This window comes from Paraphaeosphaeria sporulosa (assembly GCF_001642045.1).
Source record: "Paraphaeosphaeria sporulosa strain AP3s5-JAC2a unplaced genomic scaffold CC84scaffold_3, whole genome shotgun sequence".
Lineage (NCBI taxonomy): Eukaryota > Fungi > Ascomycota > Dothideomycetes > Pleosporales > Didymosphaeriaceae > Paraphaeosphaeria > Paraphaeosphaeria sporulosa.
The window spans coordinates 1082529-1100134 of record NW_017253362.1 but is presented as its reverse complement, the minus strand read 5'-3'; the positions used below and the strand labels follow the sequence as shown (position 1 = coordinate 1100134).

The 17606-nt window shown below is 55.3% G+C and overlaps 8 protein-coding genes and 1 non-coding gene across 9 annotated transcripts; 6 read left to right on the top strand and 3 right to left on the bottom strand.

Annotated features, from left to right (window-relative positions):
• Window positions 1-797: 797 nt before the first annotated feature.
• Window positions 798-4881, bottom strand: CC84DRAFT_1194496 (uncharacterized protein). The gene is made up of 8 exons (XM_018181350.1): window positions 4783-4881; window positions 4293-4734; window positions 2127-4245; window positions 2054-2096; window positions 1925-2023; window positions 1595-1885; window positions 1269-1561; window positions 798-1221 (listed from the first exon to the last, which is right to left on the bottom strand). The coding sequence occupies exons 1-8, from the start codon at window positions 4798-4800 to the stop codon at window positions 1179-1181; spliced, it is 3348 nt and encodes a 1115-aa protein (XP_018038586.1). The 5' UTR covers window positions 4801-4881; the 3' UTR covers window positions 798-1178.
• Window positions 4882-5020: 139 nt separating this feature from the next.
• On the top strand, window positions 5021-6522 carry CC84DRAFT_1194495 (DnaJ-domain-containing protein). The gene is made up of 2 exons (XM_018181349.1): window positions 5021-5197; window positions 5254-6522. The coding sequence occupies exons 1-2, from the start codon at window positions 5042-5044 to the stop codon at window positions 6436-6438; spliced, it is 1341 nt and encodes a 446-aa protein (XP_018038585.1). The 5' UTR covers window positions 5021-5041; the 3' UTR covers window positions 6439-6522.
• A 1077-nt stretch (window positions 6523-7599) lies between these two features.
• On the top strand, window positions 7600-8160 carry CC84DRAFT_1053976 (adenine nucleotide alpha hydrolases-like protein; the record flags this gene model as incomplete). The annotated part of the gene is made up of 2 exons (XM_018173519.1): window positions 7600-7977; window positions 8026-8160. Coding segments are annotated over 2 exons (513 nt in total), but the record flags the coding sequence as incomplete, so codon positions are not given.
• A 974-nt stretch (window positions 8161-9134) lies between these two features.
• Window positions 9135-11291, top strand: CC84DRAFT_1114526 (uncharacterized protein). Its single transcript, XM_018175397.1, has 2 exons — window positions 9135-10159; window positions 10219-11291. The coding sequence occupies exons 1-2, from the start codon at window positions 9446-9448 to the stop codon at window positions 11098-11100; spliced, it is 1596 nt and encodes a 531-aa protein (XP_018038583.1). The 5' UTR covers window positions 9135-9445; the 3' UTR covers window positions 11101-11291.
• Window positions 11292-11432: 141 nt separating this feature from the next.
• On the top strand, window positions 11433-12194 carry CC84DRAFT_1162203 (uncharacterized protein). The gene is made up of 3 exons (XM_018177939.1): window positions 11433-11652; window positions 11740-11764; window positions 11816-12194. The coding sequence occupies exon 3, from the start codon at window positions 11822-11824 to the stop codon at window positions 12032-12034; it is 213 nt and encodes a 70-aa protein (XP_018038582.1). The 5' UTR covers window positions 11433-11652; window positions 11740-11764; window positions 11816-11821; the 3' UTR covers window positions 12035-12194.
• Window positions 12195-12740: 546 nt separating this feature from the next.
• On the top strand, window positions 12741-12827 carry CC84DRAFT_t37. The gene has a single exon. It is a non-coding gene; the product is annotated as a tRNA-Ala (tRNA).
• A 561-nt stretch (window positions 12828-13388) lies between these two features.
• On the bottom strand, window positions 13389-14349 carry CC84DRAFT_1203650 (uncharacterized protein; the record flags this gene model as incomplete). Its single annotated transcript, XM_018181844.1, has 2 exons — window positions 13389-14109; window positions 14166-14349. The coding sequence occupies 2 exons, from the start codon at window positions 14347-14349 to the stop codon at window positions 13463-13465; spliced, it is 831 nt and encodes a 276-aa protein (XP_018038581.1). The 3' UTR covers window positions 13389-13462.
• Window positions 14350-14674: 325 nt separating this feature from the next.
• CC84DRAFT_1114522 (kynureninase) lies at window positions 14675-16497 on the bottom strand. Its single transcript, XM_018175396.1, has 2 exons — window positions 15901-16497; window positions 14675-15847 (listed from the first exon to the last, which is right to left on the bottom strand). The coding sequence occupies exons 1-2, from the start codon at window positions 16432-16434 to the stop codon at window positions 14882-14884; spliced, it is 1500 nt and encodes a 499-aa protein (XP_018038580.1). The 5' UTR covers window positions 16435-16497; the 3' UTR covers window positions 14675-14881.
• Window positions 16498-16680: 183 nt separating this feature from the next.
• CC84DRAFT_1162201 (uncharacterized protein) lies at window positions 16681-17421 on the top strand. Its single transcript, XM_018177938.1, has one exon. The coding sequence runs from the start codon at window positions 16751-16753 to the stop codon at window positions 17381-17383; it is 633 nt and encodes a 210-aa protein (XP_018038579.1). The 5' UTR covers window positions 16681-16750; the 3' UTR covers window positions 17384-17421.
• The last annotated feature ends 185 nt before the right edge of the window (window positions 17422-17606 follow it).

Below are 17606 nucleotides of genomic sequence, written 5' to 3'. Positions count from 1 at the left end.
AGCGCAGGGGACGGGCGACTGCACGCACTTGTAGTGAAAGGCGCCCGAGGCCTCTTCCTGCTGGTGGCCGTCGGACGTGGTGATGATGGGCTTGAGGTCGGCCTTTCTGCGCTTCTTGCCGCCGTTCCCGTTCGCGGCCTGCGCGACCTGCTTCGCCTTGTTGATGGCGGCCTTCTTGATGTCGGCGCCGTTCATCGTGTCCTGCGTCTGTGTGTCCCCGCCGCAAGCGCCAACTAGGGTGGTCCGCGCTGCTTCTGGGGCGCCGGGTGTGCTGAGATGCGGGTGGGCTGCGGACGCGGGCTCAGTTCATCGGGCATGCGCTGCGTGGGTGCGGAGCGGAGGTGTGTCGGGCAAGGCCAGCGCGCGCAGCAGAGCAGGCGTCGTCGTGCTGCACTGCACTTGCAATTGCTGGGTAGAGATGGGCTTCTAGCGCTCGTTTGTCGGCCAATCTTGGGCCGCACACCCCTGGCAGAGAGGGCGGGGTGTCTTTCAGAGCGCGCAACGCTGCGAAGCCGGGGCGGAAGACGGCGGAGGGATGTATCGAGCGAGCTGCAAGAACAGCGTCTGGTGAGGAGAGGGCAAGCGCTCGCATCGGACGGCGATGCTATGGCACGAAGCGCTGCTAGCTCGCAGGCTCGGGGGCGGTATGATGCAACCAGCTTGTTTTCCGGGCCAGCAGGGCTACGGCTACCCAACCTCCAAGGCCGGCGGGGCGCCGCCGCGCAGCACCCACTTCTGCACATGGACATGCAGTCGGCGCACGGGTAAGAGCACGCTGCGTTGCGCCACGAGCAGCAGCACAGCACTCGAGGATAGGCGATCGTACTATTACTTCCTTCGCACTGAGTGCAGCGTCGACAGCTGAGCCTTTGCCTGACCTGGTCGGGCTCGTGGCTAAGCGCCCAGCGGCTATTTCCGCGTGCTCCCCCACGCCCGTCAACTTGCCCTATGGTACATGAGATGCTTTCGGACAATGCGCCATGTCCACAGCAGAAGACACCTATATAGTACAGCCACATGCCATGCCCGGCTTTCCCTTGCTGGTCGTATTCCATCATCCGTCGCTATGCAACACAAACGCCCAAGAAACACCCGAAACAAGAAGGCGCCGCCATGATCACGCATCGACAACAGGGAGCAAAATCCGTGTTGTACAAATCCCGCTCTGCGATGCCCGACTACTTCGCGGAAATGGCCGCAGTCCATCGCTGTTCGTCTTTCCTGCGAGACGTTAGCGGCGCAGACCATCATGTTGAGGCCTCACTTACTTGTCAAAGTGCAGGAGCATCCCCAGCACGGGGATAAGCTGCTGCTGGTACTTCTTGTCCTTCTGTTCCAGGAACTGCAACAGCACGTTCTTCAGGTAGACATAGTCTACGGCTCCATCGCCGGCTTGTGCAGAGGGCACGCCGCCCTTGGGAGTAGGAGATGCGATGCGTGACCGAGCTGATTCGAGCGACGACCTTGATGACTGCACCGTGGAGTCTGCCGCCCGCGTCTTCAAAGCTCTGAGCTCGTCTGACATGGCCTTGCTCGACTTCTGGAGCTTCTCCAGCCGGCTCTGCGTCTCATCAAATGCGCGCCGTAGATCCACCTTCTCCTTCTCCAGGTCCCGCGTTTGCTTCTCGCTGTCGTCCAGTGCATCGCGCAACTGACTGAGCGCCGTACGGACCTCGGCCGCTTCTTCGTTGGCTTGTGCTGCTCGCCGTTCCAAGTCGTCCTTTTGGCGTCTGAGCTCTTTCTCGGACGAGGCCAAATCCTCCTTGTCTTCTTGGGCGCGCGTGACTGCACGTTCTGCGTCGCGAACTTTCTGTTTGAGCTCCTCCAATTCACGCGCACGTCGCCGACCAAACGAACTAGCTTGCTCTTCGGCTCGTTCCCTTTCCTCGATCGCAATGTCAAGGCGCTCTTGCATCTCCCTAACCCGCGCATCGGCGCGACCCTGCGCATCTGCCAGAAGCCTCCTCATGGTCTCAGCTTCACGACTGCGTTCGCTGAGTAGTCGGTGTGCGTCTGCGAGCTCCTCTTCCAGGCTTTCGCTTCTAGCGCGTACCTCCTTCATCTGTGTACCCATTTCTTGCGTGCTCATCTGCATGCTATTCATCAAGTCCTGTGCGCTTGCATACTGAGCAGACTTGAGTTGAATCTCGTCGCGCAAACCACCAGCTTCGCGTTGCAACTTCGCAACCTGCTTTTCCAACTCATCAATCGTATTGCGGGACTTCTTTAGGTCTTCTTGTATCCTGCTGAGATCTTTGGCGAGCTTCTCGCGACTTTCAATGGCGTCATTGCGATCACTTTCCGAATTTTGCAGATCGCGCTGGATCTTTCGGTTCGTCTCCTCCAGGGCGAGTCTCTGCGTCGTTTCTTGTTTGATCTTGTCGTTCAGTGTCTTGATGTCGCCGTCTTTATCAGACACCTGGGTTCGATAGGTCGCGATCTCAGACATGAGGTCTTTCTCGCGGCCCTCCAGACGCCGCAATTCCGAAGATTTCCTGGAAAGCTCCTCTTTGGTACCTCGCAGCTCAATAGCTTCCTTTCGTAAGGAGGCGAGCTCGGGTTGAGCCTTAGTCAGGATCTCTCGCATATCAGTGAGTTCTTTGAAGCGCGATGCAGCCAGCTTTTCTGCTACTGACAGGTCGGTCTGCAGCGAATCCGCCTTGGCTTTGAGTTCCGCAAATTCAGCTGCCAAGGCCTTCTTTTCCTGCTCGGAGCTCTCTTGCGCAGACTTGCCGGTGCGCAATGCTGCGATTTCCTTCTCCAGCTTATCGAGGCTCTCTTGCAGAGCTCCCTTCTCGGCCTGCAACTGCTTCACCTTGTCCTTAGCGTCTGTGTGCTCCGAGCCAAAGTCAAGTAGGTCTTGCCTCAAAGTTTCAATCTCCTCTCTCATTGCCTCTTCGTCCTTCAGTTTCTTGTGCAGGTTGTCGATGAAATTGCCTTTTTCTGCAACCTCGCTCTCCAGGCGCTCAATTGCAGCAATCTTCGCTTCCAAGTCCGATTTGAGCTGCGATACGGTCTTCTGCGCATCTTCCAGCTGCGACGGCGAGAACTCAGCAGCACTAGGGCTTAGGAGGGCACTGGAGTCCCCAGCCTCACTTGGCGTCTTCTCCACAGACGCTGCATCGGCAGCCTTGCCGCCCTTCTTCTTCTTTTTGTTCTTCTTTTTGGAAGAAGGTGCAGACTCTGTAACAGGTGTCGGTGGCGGTATGGAAGTCTTAGCCTCATCCGCACCCTTCTCGTTCGATGCTGCTGCGAGAGCCTTTTGAGCTTGCTTTAGTTCGCTTTGCGCCGTGTCACGTTGCGCTCCAGCATCTTTTAGTTGGTCGCGCAAGTTATTCACCAAGCCGCTCAGAGTCTCGTTGCGTTTGTCTGCGTTTGATTGAGTATCGCGGAGCTTCACAAGTTCACCCTCCAGGCGCTCCACTTCCTTTGCTAAGGCCTCTCGATCATGATTCTCAACGAGCTCTTCTCCCCGGGTCGAATGTAGCTCTTCAAGCTCCTTTGATGTAGAATCCAGCTTTTCGGTGAGTTCCGTGAAAGTCTTTTCTTGCGCACTGTAATCGTCTTTTTGTTTTGTAAGTTCCTGTTCGGCAGTTTGTAGCTTGCTCTGAAGATCATTGATCGTCGAACCGAGCTCCTTCTGGCGATCATCGTTCTCCTTTTGCGCGCGCGTGTACTGATCCTTGAAGGTCAGGAAGTCGTTGGTAGTTGTTTCGAGATTTTTCATGAATGATTCTGCCGACTCCTGTGCTACGGAGAGCTCCTGCTTTAGTGACTGGTTCTCTTTCACAAGCTTCTCAGCCTTATGTTCGCTTTCCTTCAGCTGTGATTGAAGTCGAGGTAGCTCGCTATCGTAAGAGAAGAACTCTTCGTCCTCCGTCGCTTCGGTCTCTTTCGAAGACTTCGACGGTGATGATGGAGCGGCAGATTCTGTCTGGACAGTGGAATCGTCCGTGGGTACTTCGTTCGCTGCAGCCTGGGCCTGCAATTTCTCCACTTCCTCCGTTGCTTCTTTCGCCTTCTTTTCCGCTTCTCCCAGCTTCTTATTCATTTCGTCTCGCTCTTTGGAAACCCTCTTGAGCTCTTCCATGAGCATATCGCTTTTGACATTCAGCTGGGCGAGATATTCTACGAACGCCGCAGGTTCGCTGATTGACGTTAACGGAGTGTTCTCGCGAAGGGAAGCCTCAAATGCTTCAATCAGGCTAACTCGTGCGTGAGCGATGCGGTAGGAGCGAAGCAATTCTAACAGATGATTAGACGCGACACAATGCACAAGCGATCGCACTGACCAGAGTATTTAGGTTCGAGCTTGTCCAGTTTCCTTAACCGAGCTCTTGTTTCTGGAGGTATCTCAGGCGCCGGCGGCGTGTTTCCTTCCGCGGCTTCGGCCTTCCCATTCTCCTCCTTCCCTTGTCCCTCGCCCGTTCCTGTCGCGTCTCCATCCTCAGCCTTCTCCTTCGGACGCGGGGTACCGGCTCTACTCGGCTGGTCATCTTCTTCGCCTATGACAAATTCCGGGTCGAACTCTGAGGGATCGGGGCCCTTCCCCGTGGACCCTGCCTTGCTAGGGCTATCGCCATCCTTTCCCTTGAGCGGTCGCTTCGACGGCGAAAGATTGCGCGAACTTGAGCGCTTGGGGGTCGATCCTGACCGCGATCGTGACGTCTGGGCAGAGGCGCGCTGCTTTGCTTGCTCTTCAGCTATTCGGGCATCAAGTGCACCCTTGATGCGCTGAGGTCTCCATTAGTCGTGAATACAAAAGCACATGAAAAGTAGTACCTGAAGGCCTTGGAACATGTTCGCGATGTACTATGTTATTCAGAGATAGAAAGAGATCGGATCCAGCATCTACGGGGTTGCCATGATCCAGGTGTCCATTGCGCGGGCGCGGCCAAACCGCACTGCGTGTGAGACGACGTTTCTGGGGCTGCAGGGGTCACCACGCTAGCGACCACTTTGGTAAAGCCCGGATCCTGGCGTCGACAAAATAATTCGATTCTTTCGTGAGAGCACCTCTGCACCCCGCAACACATACACCATGACATCTGCGCAGGTACAGATCAACCTGCCTCTGCCGGTCCTGCCTGCGGGCTGGACTGCCGAGAAGGACTTCAAGCCTGTCGGATCCCTTAGCCATGCGATCGACCGCAACATCGAGCCCGTTGGGCCCCATTTCCTCGCCCATGCGCGCAGGGTACGTAATGCTGTAGACAGTATCTGGCCATCGACTAATTACATTCTACCATACAGAAGCGACACAAGCGCACCTTCTCCGAGGACGACCGCATCCAGGCCCAGGCCAACGTGAAGAAGATCGAAGACGACGACGAGGGCGAGATCAGCGAGCCTGAGGACCCGCTTATGCTCCAGCGCGAGGCCAAAGACTGGAAGGGCCAGGACCACTATGCCGTTCTCGGTATCACGAGGTACAGATGGCGTGCCACCGAGGAGCAGATCAAGCGTGCCCACCGCAGGAAGGTCCTCAAGCACCACCCCGATAAGAAGGCCGCTAAGGGCGGAACCGAGGACGATCAGTTCTTCAAGTGCATCCAAAAGGCCACTGAGGTTCTTTCCGACCCGGTCAAGAGGAGGCAGTTCGACTCCGTCGACGAGGCGGCGGATGTTGAGCCACCGTCCAAGTCGGAGACGAAGAAGGGCAACTTCTACAAGCTCTGGGGCAAGGTCTTTGAGGCTGAGGGTCGTTTCTCGCGTCAGCAGCCCGTGCCGAAGCTCGGCAACGAGAAGAGCAGCAAGGCGGAGGTTGAGAACTTCTACAACTTCTGGTACAGCTTCGACAGCTGGCGAACCTTCGAGTACCTTGACGAGGACGTTCCTGATGACAACGAGAACCGTGACCAAAAGCGTCATGTCGAACGCAAGAACCAGAACGCTAGACGCAAGAAGAAGACCGAGGACACTGCCCGTTTGAGAAAGCTTGTTGACGACGCCTTGGCCCTCGACGAGCGTATCAAGCTCTTCCGCCAGCAGGAGAACGCGTCCAAGAACAAGCGCCGTCTCGAGAAGGAGGCCGAGCAGAAGCGTCTCGCCGAGGAGGCTGCCAAGGCTAAGGAGGAGGAGGCCAGGCTCGCTGCTGAGAGGGAGGCTGCTGAGAAGGCACAGAAGGCCGACAGCAAAAAGGCCAAGGAGGCTGCTAAGAACGCTGCGAAGAAGAACAAGCGCGTCATTCGTGGCGCTGTCAAGGATGCCAACTACTTCCACGGAGCTGGAGACGCCCCGGCCTCTCAGATCGACGGCGCGCTCAACGATGTCGATGTTATCATCACCAAGCTCGACAACGAGGAGATTGCCGCGCTGACGGCGAAGCTGAGCGGAGCAAAGGGTGCCGATGCCATCAAGCAGGTCTATCAGGACGAGGTCAAGCAGTTGATTGGCGCCGGCAAGTTGAAGGAGGGCGAGCTCAAGTCTCTGTCGTAGTAGGTGACGTAGCCGCCGTCTTGGTTACTTAGATAGGCTTTCTTTAGTAACATCTGCTGCACTCTTCAAGCACGATGCCAGTGCTATTGCTATTTTGACTCGCCTACACTAAAGTGTGATTGACTCTTTCGCTGGACATGGAGAGAGGCGTGAAGTAATGGATGGCCCAGGACTGGCCAAACTGCGCGGCTCACCCTCACCTGCCACGCCATGAAGTGCAGTGTGACACTGCAAACATGACATATCTGGGTTGCTGTCGTTCACCACCTGCATGTCGCCAAACGTTCACGTGCCTCGTGCAGCGCCCAGGCGGATCCACGTCCCCACGCTTGCCCAGGGAGCACAGCGGTCCGTTTGGGACTCTCGGCGCGGCAGGCGTGCTGGGCGCGACCTGGAGCAGCTTGAGTTGACTTGGAAGCAGCAACTGCCCAAACGGACCCTCAATCTATAGTCCATAACGCCCCCAAGCGCCGTCGGACAACCGCCCACCGCGACCGACCAACCTCTTCAGCGTTACGCTCAGTCGCCAATCGCACGATCCCCCGCCTGATCCCCCCCGCGCCAAGCCGAAGCACAGCAGCATCGTCACTTGTCGGAGCGCACGATTGCACGCAAGGATTTCGGCCGGCGCACTCTGGCATGCGCTTTGCGACCTGATCTGATCAGAGACCAGGATGAGCGGTGTTTCCCCCACGTCACTATCACGGAATGCCTCCCCAGCACCCCGAAGCTCGACGCCAGGCCGGACGGTGAGTCCACAGCTGCTGCCCGCCTCAGCAGGGCCGGAGGACCCCTCGCGCCGCCCGTCAATTCAGTTCAAGGCTCATGCCGACCGGTCGCACCCCAGAGGCAGCCCGCGCCGTGGCCAGCCTAGACGCCGCATATCGTCACCTCCTCCTCCCCCGTAAGTATTGGCTCGCTACGATTCCGCGTGCAGACCGCCCAGGCTTAGAGGCACGTTCCTGCACCTAGCTTCGCCATTCGTTATCATTGTCCTTCCTTCTCTCACTCTCAATAACGGATGGCCATGGCGGAGTATGCCCCACCGCCCGCGGGCAGCTCTAGGAGAGAGCACTAGAGTTGGGAGCCTCTTATGTTCCTCACAGTTGCTTCTGTTTATGAGCCTTTTGCTAACAGTTCCGCAGTGTGTTCCAACCTCGCGTATCCTTCGATACCTTCGACAAACCGGCCGATTTCATTGAAGAAACCTCGTTCACGCTCATAGCCAAACATAAGGACTACGAATACACAAAGCGCTCACGAACATTTCTCTGCGGCTGCGATGACAACTATTATTCCAACTATGCGCTGCAATGGTTGATAGACGAGCTGGTAGACGACGGCGACGAGGTCGTGTGCCTGAGGGTGGTGGAGAAAGATGATAGCATAGCCAGCGACAGAAGCGTAGAAAAGGGTCGCTACCGTGCTGAGGCAGAATCATTGATGAAGTCTGTTCAGGGGAAGAACCATGAAAACAAGGCGATCAATTTGATTTTGGAGTTTGCGATGGGGAAGGTGAACACTGTGATAGATGACATGGTGAGCCAAACCACTGTGCATAGCTGTATCAAGACTGATTGCTCACAGATCAATTTGTACGAGCCGGCAATTCTCGTGGTCGGGACCAAAGGTCGAAGTCTCGGTGGTTTCCAAGGCCTGCTTCCTGGATCGGTTTCGAAGTACTGCTTGCAGCATTCACCTGTGCCCGTCATTGTCGTGCGTCCTTCGTCGAAGCGTGTCAAGGCTCGAACTAAACGCGCTCTGGATCCAAACAGACACTCTTACAAGGACCTATTGGAAAAGAGTGGCCACCTGATCGACACCGATGCACGTAGTTTCACTGTAGACTCACAAGGGGCGTCTGAGGATGAGGCCGCCGCGGTGGCCGCAGCGATCGGATATAAACCGCTCGGAGGAAGTCCACTCGTTCAAACTCAGACGGTTTCCGTGAACCTGGACCGAACCCTCGCCGACCAGGATCTGAAGAGCCCCGGCGTTGTTATGAAGAGCCCGGAGTTGCAGAATCTGGAGAGTCCCGAGATATCAGATTCGAGCAGCAGCGATGATGAAGATGAGGGTGGTGTACCAATGGCAACTTCCGGATTAGGAGTCAACCTTGAGACGCAGGCCAGGGAAGAGCAGACCGAGCTTGAGACCAAAAAGGTAGACTCTATCGAGACAGGTCCTAGTCCCAATAGTGCAGAGGCCACACCTCAGGAGCCAGAGACCAAGGCGGATTAGGTTTTCAGAGTCGAGTCAAATCAACATTGGTATTCGACCTGAGCGCCCTAGTGTCCGACTCAGGCGATGCAGGCGTTGCTCGAGCGCCCAACACAGTCCCTTTCGCAGGCAAGCGAAGGCATCAATCAAAAAGAGTCATGATAACGAGTTTATGATTTCGGAAGAGGTTAGATAGATAATGCAAACAAGCTTGCCCACGCAAAACCAGACCATACTTTGACTTGAAGAAGTGATCGTGTGCTGCGAGCTAGATCTAACTATATTCACATGCGTAGCTTGTTTTGTGGTGTCTACAGTGCATCATATAAAGCCCTACACATGGTGGGGTAATTTGATCCACAATGCACGACAGCTACTGTCCCTTATCGATTATACAAGATGTGGATTCTGCGAACCATTCGCCTCCAAGCCTCTGCTTGAGTCTTAGACTGTCGACACACATACTTGGCTTCGTGAACTGTTTCAGGGACCTGTGCCTAGTTCAAACCCCTGGGGAGATCTGCTCTAGGGATGACGACACGGAGCCGCGTGGGGTGCTCTTGGCGACGTAACACGTTCCGCGCGTTCCTTCTGAGCGTTCCTTCAGGCAGTCCCAACATTGGGTAGATATGCTTGGTTGTTGGCTTATGAGAACACTGTCATGACCTATCGAAGCAGCCCATATGGTGAATCTATCGAGCGCACGCGCATCCTTTTACCGACGACATAGTGACAGTGACGCGACAGCCTGCACGACAGCTACACTTAACACATATACTTGTACTCCATGCTGCCGCTCGACGACGACTGCGATGCCTGCAGCCCCGACTGGATGAAGAAACGAAGCCCATCTGCTATGGCCATTTCCGCACTCCCGTTTGTGGCGACCTTCTTCATTGTCGCTGTCGCCGTGTCGCATAGGCTCTTCCCGCTGCTCTCTGGGCACGCGCCCTTGAAGAACCACCACGATGCTCAGCTAGCAGGCTTCGCCCTTCGCGAAAGGACGTCGGTGTTCAGAAACTTGCGCATAACAGCGCGCACGATCGCCAGCGCGACGTTTTCCACGAACATTGCGCTATCTGCCGTCCTCGTCGAGCTTATCCTCTGCGAGATCTCCAACACCGTCAATCGCGCAACGCGGACACTGGCGCTGAAGATCACACTGCCGTCGCTATTATTTCTGATTATCGTCCTTACACCAGCATTGATTATACATTCGGTGGTTTCGGGATGGAGTTTGAGCAGGTCACAGAATGGTCAGCGTAAGCTGGCGTGGGTTCTTGAGATTACAGGTCTAGCGGCATGGCTTGCGGGCTTCTGGTACCTGGGCAGAGGGCTGCTGGGCACGTTTCTACACGAGGAATCATATATCCATGAGCATACCTTCAGCGAGGGTTGCCTAGAAAGGATCGGTGTCATCGGCATCAGCCTGATGGCTTCGCTGGCCGGCTTTGCCGCTGTCAGTTCGCTCTGGCAGACTTTTGGCGTGAAATACCGCCTCGTACGTAGTGCCCCCGGAACTACTGAGTTCAGTTGTGGTATACTAACTGCTATCGACAGGTCACCGACTCAGATATCGCTCGCAAACAAGCCGGGCTGGATGCTACGAACGACATGCTTGCAACGAAGGAAAGTCGACTTCGCGCTGTCCAAAGAAAACTTTCGGATACACCCCAGGAAGGCTTCGTAACCCGCGTCGTGGGTAGTTTGCGCGGAAACCCCGAGATTGTAGAGCGAAACACCCTACAGCTCGAAATCCAAGGCCTGGAAACGATGCACAACACTCTCCAGAACTCACTGTCTATCTTACAAAACCGTCGACAGACCCAGCTCCGTTCACACACGATCCAGGGTCGCTTGCTGAACCTCGTATCAGTAATATTCTCTCTCTACTGCTTCTACAGAATCACAGCGACAACGTTTACCACTCTGAGACGCTTCTCATCCCCAAACACAAGTTTCTCGAACACCGACCCGATCAACAACTTTCTCGCGATATTAGCCAAGCATTGGGACCCTACCATAGACCGCGTCGCCTGGAGTCGCACCATATCTTTCCTGCTCTCCGGTATCATGCTCCTAGCATCTTTCAACAGCGTGGTACAGACCTTTTTCCTCTTCGCGCGCGTACTCCCAGGCGTTCTTCATCACGCCCAGGCCAACTTCGCTTTACTCATCTCTCAGATTGCTGCTACGTATGTGATCAGCTCCGCACTCCTACTGCGGAGTAATCTGCCGGTGGAGATGAAGAGCGCTATCTCTGAGGCGTTGGGTGCACCGCTGGAGCCGGCTTTCACGGAGAGATGGTTTGAGGGATGGTTCTTGTTAGCGAGTGCAGCCACCGCGATTGGGCTTTGGGCGGGAAAGCGATGGAAAGGCCAGGGATGGGATGATGAGGATGAGTTTGGGGAAGGAGACCTGGAGATGGGAAAGCTGAATTGACGAGGAATAAGGCTGATGTTTCTTAAACGACTATGCCGCGTAGCACTCTCAAAAAGAAGTCAATACCGGTTCGAAATGCAACTAGAGCTTCGTTGGGGCCAGAAACCCCTGGCGAACTACTCTGTCACATGGCATGGGTCAACTATAGATCTAACACGCAGCTCGCAAATATACAACAGAATCCCATCGGCAACCGGCATCTGAATGAAGCAGAGGCTGCCAGATTGAGAATGGTTGTTCCGCATGCCTCACCTCAATATCACAGCCCAACCCATAAGCACATTGTCTGATCTGATACGTCGGACACGGTTCCCGGTGGCTCTTCTGCTCTATCAGCAAGCAGCCCCAGCTCGTCAGCGCATGTTTAATAAAAATTGACGTAGACGCATCCGATCTGAGATTGGGTGCGCGCCAAGCGTGTTTGTAACATGACGTATGCCGTGGGGCACGCAATGGATGAAAAGCGCGGGGCTCGCGCGTTGCCTACAAGCTTCATTGACATCTGAACGACTTTTCTAACTTCCCGAATACTCAAGTAAAACTCAACTCTTTGTAAGTCTACCGTGATCGTATGCTGTAGTTGCAGAATAAGCAACGCTGTGCAGTTATAGACAGAAAGCAACTAACAAGCTCTCGAAGTCACCTCAACAACCCTCCACAAACCGTACGCGCTTCGTCCAACTGCTATCCATATGCTTTTCTAACAGCCAGACAGATCAATATGTCCGCTCAAAACGGTGGCCGTCAATCTCCCGAGCCCGAGCAGCAGACGGGCGCTCAACAGTCCGACGCCCCGGCTACCGACATCAACAACCAGGGCGGCGCTCCCTCAGAAGGCACCAAGCAGGCCAACGACGACCAGAAGGCCAACCTCCAGTCAAACCCCACACACCCGCTCGCGAAGCACGCTGAGGAGACGACGAGCAAGAAATGAGGTGTTGGTGGATGAGCTGAGAGAAGAATGAAGTGGATTAATGGGGCCGGGCATGCATCACGAGTGGTTGCGATGAATCACTGGTGAGCCGCCGCTCCATACCTAAAAGCTGCAAAAAGGTAGCGATAGCATCATAATGACAGATTGCGATTGACGTCACTGCGATTGTTCTCTCTGATATTCGTGCATGTCATGATAAAATTTCCGCCTCTCTATGATTAGCACTGCCTGATTTATCAGTGTACTAAGGACAAATTTCAGAGCCATGTTGGAATCTGTCGTGTCTGGGGTGCTGATAGAGACGCTGATGTACGATGTCAAGTCTCGCGGTCGTCTCAAACGACGGTCCTTCGCTACGCTTAACTACATTCGTCCCCGCATGATGTCCATTGCCTAGCAGGCGTATATTCCTATGCTTACGAACAACAAAGCAAGCATGTCAAGTCAGCCAAAGGTGTCAGGCTTGCGCTGTCTCGTCTAACAAAGTGTGTCCGTATCGGTTGGTCGCATGCTCGGGGACTTCCGCCCATGCCGAGATTTCAGCCCCTGGTTCGTCTCCACTTAGCCCCCCGCTTAGAAGATAGTTCCATCGCCATGCAGAGTGCGCACATTGCTCCTCGAAACAGCCATCAATACGAAAGTAAAGCCTAGTAACTTTTTGGTATATATACACTACGGCGTCACATCATTTCATTAATCAAGCATTGGGCTTGTGGTTTAGGGGTATAATGTTCGCTTCGCATCTTCCAAACGCGTCTGCGAAAGGTCCTGGGTTCGATTCCCAGCAAGTCCACAATTTTTTTATCATTTTTCCACATCTGAAGAAGTCTCCTCCAACCACATCCAGCTGTGACAAATTAGCAAACATATGATGATGGGACTTCATTTTTACACTGGCTATCGGCACCGACGAACAGTCAAGCTGTGTTCGGACCCGGGCCCACCCTCACACATTTCCCACCCCTATGCTTCCACGCGGATTTGGCGTAGTGGCCCCTATCCTCAGGCGCATCTTCGATTTGACACAGCGCCCGGGTTCATGGATGTGTGACTTGCGAATCAATCGCCAATGGCTATTAGCAAAGCAGTCGGCGAGGTCGGTATGTTCTGCGGTCTTAATGACTTTTCTTTTTGAGAACGGAATTGTAATGCAACAGCAAACAAGGCAGACAATGCCTGTACACGATGTGACGTGAAATCCTACATGCATATAAAAAACAGACCACATGAATACGAGATTCCGTTCTGGGTCTGATATTACGTTGGTGGATTCTAGGCTACAGTCTCCAGGGTAATAGTCCCTGTTGCTCTCAACACACGCTGGATTTTTGACAGTCAATCTTGCGTCAAAGATAACACACTTGCCACGTACTACACGGCACACGTTGAGGAGCTTTGCCGCCGCCAATTTGCAAGCCCAGCAAGTTTTCATGCGTAAATTCTTGAACAATAAGCACATGAGGTTTGTCGTGTATTGTTTTGGTGGATGGCTGGTCCGCCTAACTCCTCCTCCTCCTCCTCCTCCTCCTCCTCCTCCGCTCTCTGATACGTAATAGCAGGAACAACCACAACGCTCTCCAATTCCTCATCCTTCCCATCACCGGCTGGTGCCTCTTGGGCAGCACCACTCGACCTCCCCATCATGGGCCCTGACAATGAATTCAGTGGTGCCATGTTTGGACAGGACACGCACGCTAGCGCAAAGATAAACAAACACGGCAGACCAAGACCCAGGCCTAGGACGAGCCCCTCCTGCGGGCCTCGAGGTAAATATGGTGTCTCAGTTGGTCGTGGGGTGGATGTAGTTTGTGCTGGGATCGCAGTGGGTTGCTGAGTGAATATGTCTGTACATGTGTGCACGTGCGTGTCCGGCGCTGGTGCACTGGTCATGGATACTCGACCGCGTTCGTGTATCGTTGCGGTGTTATGCCGTGTCGATGTTTCCATGGTAGTAGCTATAGATGACTCGACCGCTGTGGCCAAACCCGTGCCTGTTGCCGTACTTGTCGCCGTAACTGCCGCTGAATTCTTATATGTGCTTTTGCTTGTACTCGTACTGACTACCTCTACCCGGGCTAGAACTGTCCATGGCAGCGCCGGATCTCTAGTCTGGCCAGTTTCCATCACGCACTGGAAAGTAGTCTTCCCCAGCGTCGTCTCAACCGGCGCGCCATGCCACCACGTGAGCTTGTTGAATTTATTTCGGCGCCCTTCGAGCTTGTGTGATTGAAGGTTACGGGGTCAATGAACTGAGCCGTAGAATGGATTGCGCGGCCGAGGAGGGCCGCGAAGGGTAGCAGGTACGTGGGCTTCATTGTGGGATGTTCTAGTTGAGTGTCGGTGGGGTTTGGGGAGGTAGAAGGGTGCTGTTGTGTGTGCGGATTTGAGTTTGGACTTGTATTGCGCGGATGTTCTGATGGGGTAATTGCAGCACGTGTGTGGGTTTTTATAGAATACCATAATTGGTTTTTTTTATAGAGATGTAGTCCGGTAATGGGGCTATGGGCGTCGGGTGTTTCGTTGGGTGGTAGAGTACCGCGGATGTTGGGCTCCTTCGACCATAGTTGATCAAAGGATGGATCACATAACGCGAACATGTATCCTGACGTTACATACTTTGGATAGTAACGCACGCAAGATGGAGAGGTGAGTACGAGATGTATTTTCGAGGTTTGTATTAAACAATAATTATGGTCGGTGTTCTCCCACCGGAAACTTTTGCTAGGGTATATGTGATGTCACAGAAACGAAGAAAGTCGCAGGGAAAACTACGCAGATACCGCCCTACATGTACAACATACTGGAATAGTGTATACCGGATATGACAGTCAGTATCCCATGGTACAATTAGGCAACGCCGTTAGGCGTCTGTGCAGATGCTTTGCCCTTTTGTACAATGGCTCTGCGGCACCCTTCCTGGAAAATTTCAATGAAGCGATGCACGTCCCAGAACGAATTGTATAGCGGAGCAGGTGCCACGCGCAAGACGTCTGGCTTCCGCTCGTCGACGACTACGCCGTGTTCTTCGATGTAGTGCAGAACATGGTCGAGAAGGCCTGGGTTCAATAGTACACTAATCTGTGCGCCGCGCTCAGCAGGGTTGGCAGGAGTGATGATCTTGTACGGCGGTGTCTTGTTGTCATACCGCAGGAGTCGCTGTTCAAGATATGCAGTGAGGCGCAGACTACGCGCACGGAGCGCTTCCATGGAAGTCATGGAAAAGACATCTAGGCTGGCGAGAACAGACGTCATGTCCAAAGCACTGGGGTTGCTAAGCTGGAACCCGCTTGCACCTGGGATGGGAACAAACTTGTTCTCCATGCGGAAGCGGCTGCTCTTATCGCTGCCCCACCAGCCGCTCAGACGTGGGCGGTAGTGAAGCTGTGTGTCGTTGTTGTACTCTGCGTCGCCGTCAACCTGGGCCTTTTCGACCTTGCCGTGGTTATCGTGGACGAACAGCCCACCGATGACACCGGGCCCGCCGTTCATGTACTTGTAGTTGCACCACGCGGCGAAGTCGACGTTCCAGTCGTGCAGCTTGACAGGCACGTTGCCGACTGCATGCGCAAGGTCCCAGCCAACGATTATGCCCAGGCTGTGGCAGTGGCGCGTTATCAGCTCGATATCGAAGAACTGGCCCGAGTAGAACTGAATGCCCGGAAGGAGGACGAGAGCGGTGGTGGCATTGTGTTGGGAGATGACGGAGAGGATATGCTCGGTGGTGAGGTAGGGAGAGTCGTCGGAGGGTGGCGTGATGGTGATGAGGGCGGACGAGGGGATGCCGTGGTGGGCGAGCTGCGACTGAGCGGCGTACTGGTGCTGCGTGAGCTTTGTGTGCCATGTCGCGGCGCAGTGTATGTGCTTACGTGGTCACTGGGGAAGGCTTTTCCTTCGATGATGATCTTGTACCGTTCTGAGGTAGGCTTGTAAAAGCTCGACATGAGCAGGTGCAGATTGGCCGTCAGTGTCTCCATAACAACGACCTCGCTGGGAAGCGCTCCGACGATCGTGGCCGTCTGCTCCTTGAGGGCATCGTCGAGGTCCAGCCATGGTGGCAGCCCGCCTTGGAGTGGCTTGAAGTGGCCGAAGACGCCTTTGGAGGCCCAAGTGTCGAGATAACGGTTTACATACTCGCGCGTACGACGGGGCTGCAAGCCGAGCGAGTTTCCACACAGATATATGGACTCGTCGTGGTCGTCGTCGCGCGAGACATGGCCTGCACTCACGGTAGCGTTTTCCGCGGGGCCATATCTTTGGTTGCGCAGGTCACCCTTTGTTGGGATCACAAACTCGGCGCGGAGCTTGCTCAGAGGATCGCGCGCGTCCTCGCCGCGGGCAAAGGCTTCGGAGAGGAGGTCTTGGTCGCTGGTGGCGGCGTAGGGGTTGGAGAATTGGGGCATAGCGGAGCTGGCGGAGCTGGGCGGGCAGGGCCTGGGGTGGCGAGTGCGTGAGGCAGCAAGAGGCGGGCTTGCGAGAGCTCGTTGGCGCTGACATGTTTCATGCAGCGTGAAACAGCTAGCTGCCGCGGGGCACAACGGCCCTACGCGGGGTCGGCGGGTGGGCAGCCGCGTCTAGAACCGCCGCCGTCGAGCGCGCCCTGGTTGGTCAGCCGCGCTGTGCGTGCATCCGCCGTCATAGCGACCAACATTCACGCTGCGTCCTCCTGCCACCACCACGCCCTCCTCGCCGCCACTTGCCATGGCCTCGGCGTCCACCATGTGCACCTCGTGCCTGCGGGCAGCGCGTGCTTCGAGGGCTTTCAGCACCGCGCCGCCGGCATACAGCGCTGCATCCGCCACCTCGCGGCCGCTCTTCCTCGACTTCCTGGAGCCCGCCATTCGGCTGCCATGCACGCGGCCAGCGGGCATCGCACTGCCCAGACCCCAGGCCACCCTCCGGAGACGCCTCGCGACGGCAGCATCCCCTCCCACGTCGCCGTCGGACCCGCAGCCCGCCCGCGCCGTCCTCAATCCCCGCACAACAGATTCCGGCGAGCCCATGCGCATCTCCCTCAGCCCGCGCGCTATCCATCGCCTTTCGACCATCGCCACGAAAGACAACAACCCCAACCTCGCGCTGCGAGTCACAATCGAAAGCGGCGGCTGCCACGGCTTCCAGTATCTCATGTCTTTGATCGATCTGACCAAGGAGCCGCCCACCGAGGAGGATACCCTGTTCGAAGGAGACAAGGGCGCAAAAGTCATCGTTGATGAGAGCAGCCTGGAATTGCTGAACGGGAGCACGGTGGACTACACCATGGAGCTGATCGGGAGCCAGTTTAAAGTGACGGGCATCCCCGGCGCGACGAGCAGTTGCGGCTGCGGCACGAGCTTCGACATCAAATTATAATGATAGAACCCAACTTTGTAATATACCCTTCTCTCCACTGCCTTTCTCGTCTACCTGCTGATACGACACTTTTCCCTCCTGCCTTGACTGCGTCTCGTACCCCTCAGCTACCCTTCTCCCTTTCTACCTTGCGATGCTACCGCCTTCTACTTACACCCACTCCTCACACTTTCAATTTCGCGCCACCAATCTCTTCATCCCGAAGCCTTGACCAACAGCAGAA

Coding starts and splice junctions, on each gene's coding strand:
- CC84DRAFT_1114522 (XM_018175396.1), bottom strand. CDS start 16,434: ATGCCCCAATTCTCCAACCCCTACGCCGCCACCAGCGACCAAGACCTC. Junction 15,848..15,900: donor AAGCCTTCCCCAGTGACCAC/GTAAGCACATAC, acceptor ACGCAGCACCAG/TACGCCGCTCAGTCGCAGCT.
- CC84DRAFT_1194496 (XM_018181350.1), bottom strand. Junction 2,097..2,126: donor ATTCAACTCAAGTCTGCTCA/GTATGCAAGCGC, acceptor CTTGATGAATAG/CATGCAGATGAGCACGCAAG. Junction 1,886..1,924: donor AGGGTCGCGCCGATGCGCGG/GTTAGGGAGATG, acceptor ATTGCGATCGAG/GAAAGGGAACGAGCCGAAGA.
- CC84DRAFT_1162201 (XM_018177938.1), top strand. CDS start 16,751: ATGTGCACCTCGTGCCTGCGGGCAGCGCGTGCTTCGAGGGCTTTCAGC.
- CC84DRAFT_1114526 (XM_018175397.1), top strand. CDS start 9,446: ATGCTGCCGCTCGACGACGACTGCGATGCCTGCAGCCCCGACTGGATG. Junction 10,160..10,218: donor TTGGCGTGAAATACCGCCTC/GTACGTAGTGCC, acceptor TGCTATCGACAG/GTCACCGACTCAGATATCGC.
- CC84DRAFT_1162203 (XM_018177939.1), top strand. CDS start 11,822: ATGTCCGCTCAAAACGGTGGCCGTCAATCTCCCGAGCCCGAGCAGCAG.
- CC84DRAFT_1194495 (XM_018181349.1), top strand. CDS start 5,042: ATGACATCTGCGCAGGTACAGATCAACCTGCCTCTGCCGGTCCTGCCT. Junction 5,198..5,253: donor TCCTCGCCCATGCGCGCAGG/GTACGTAATGCT, acceptor TCTACCATACAG/AAGCGACACAAGCGCACCTT.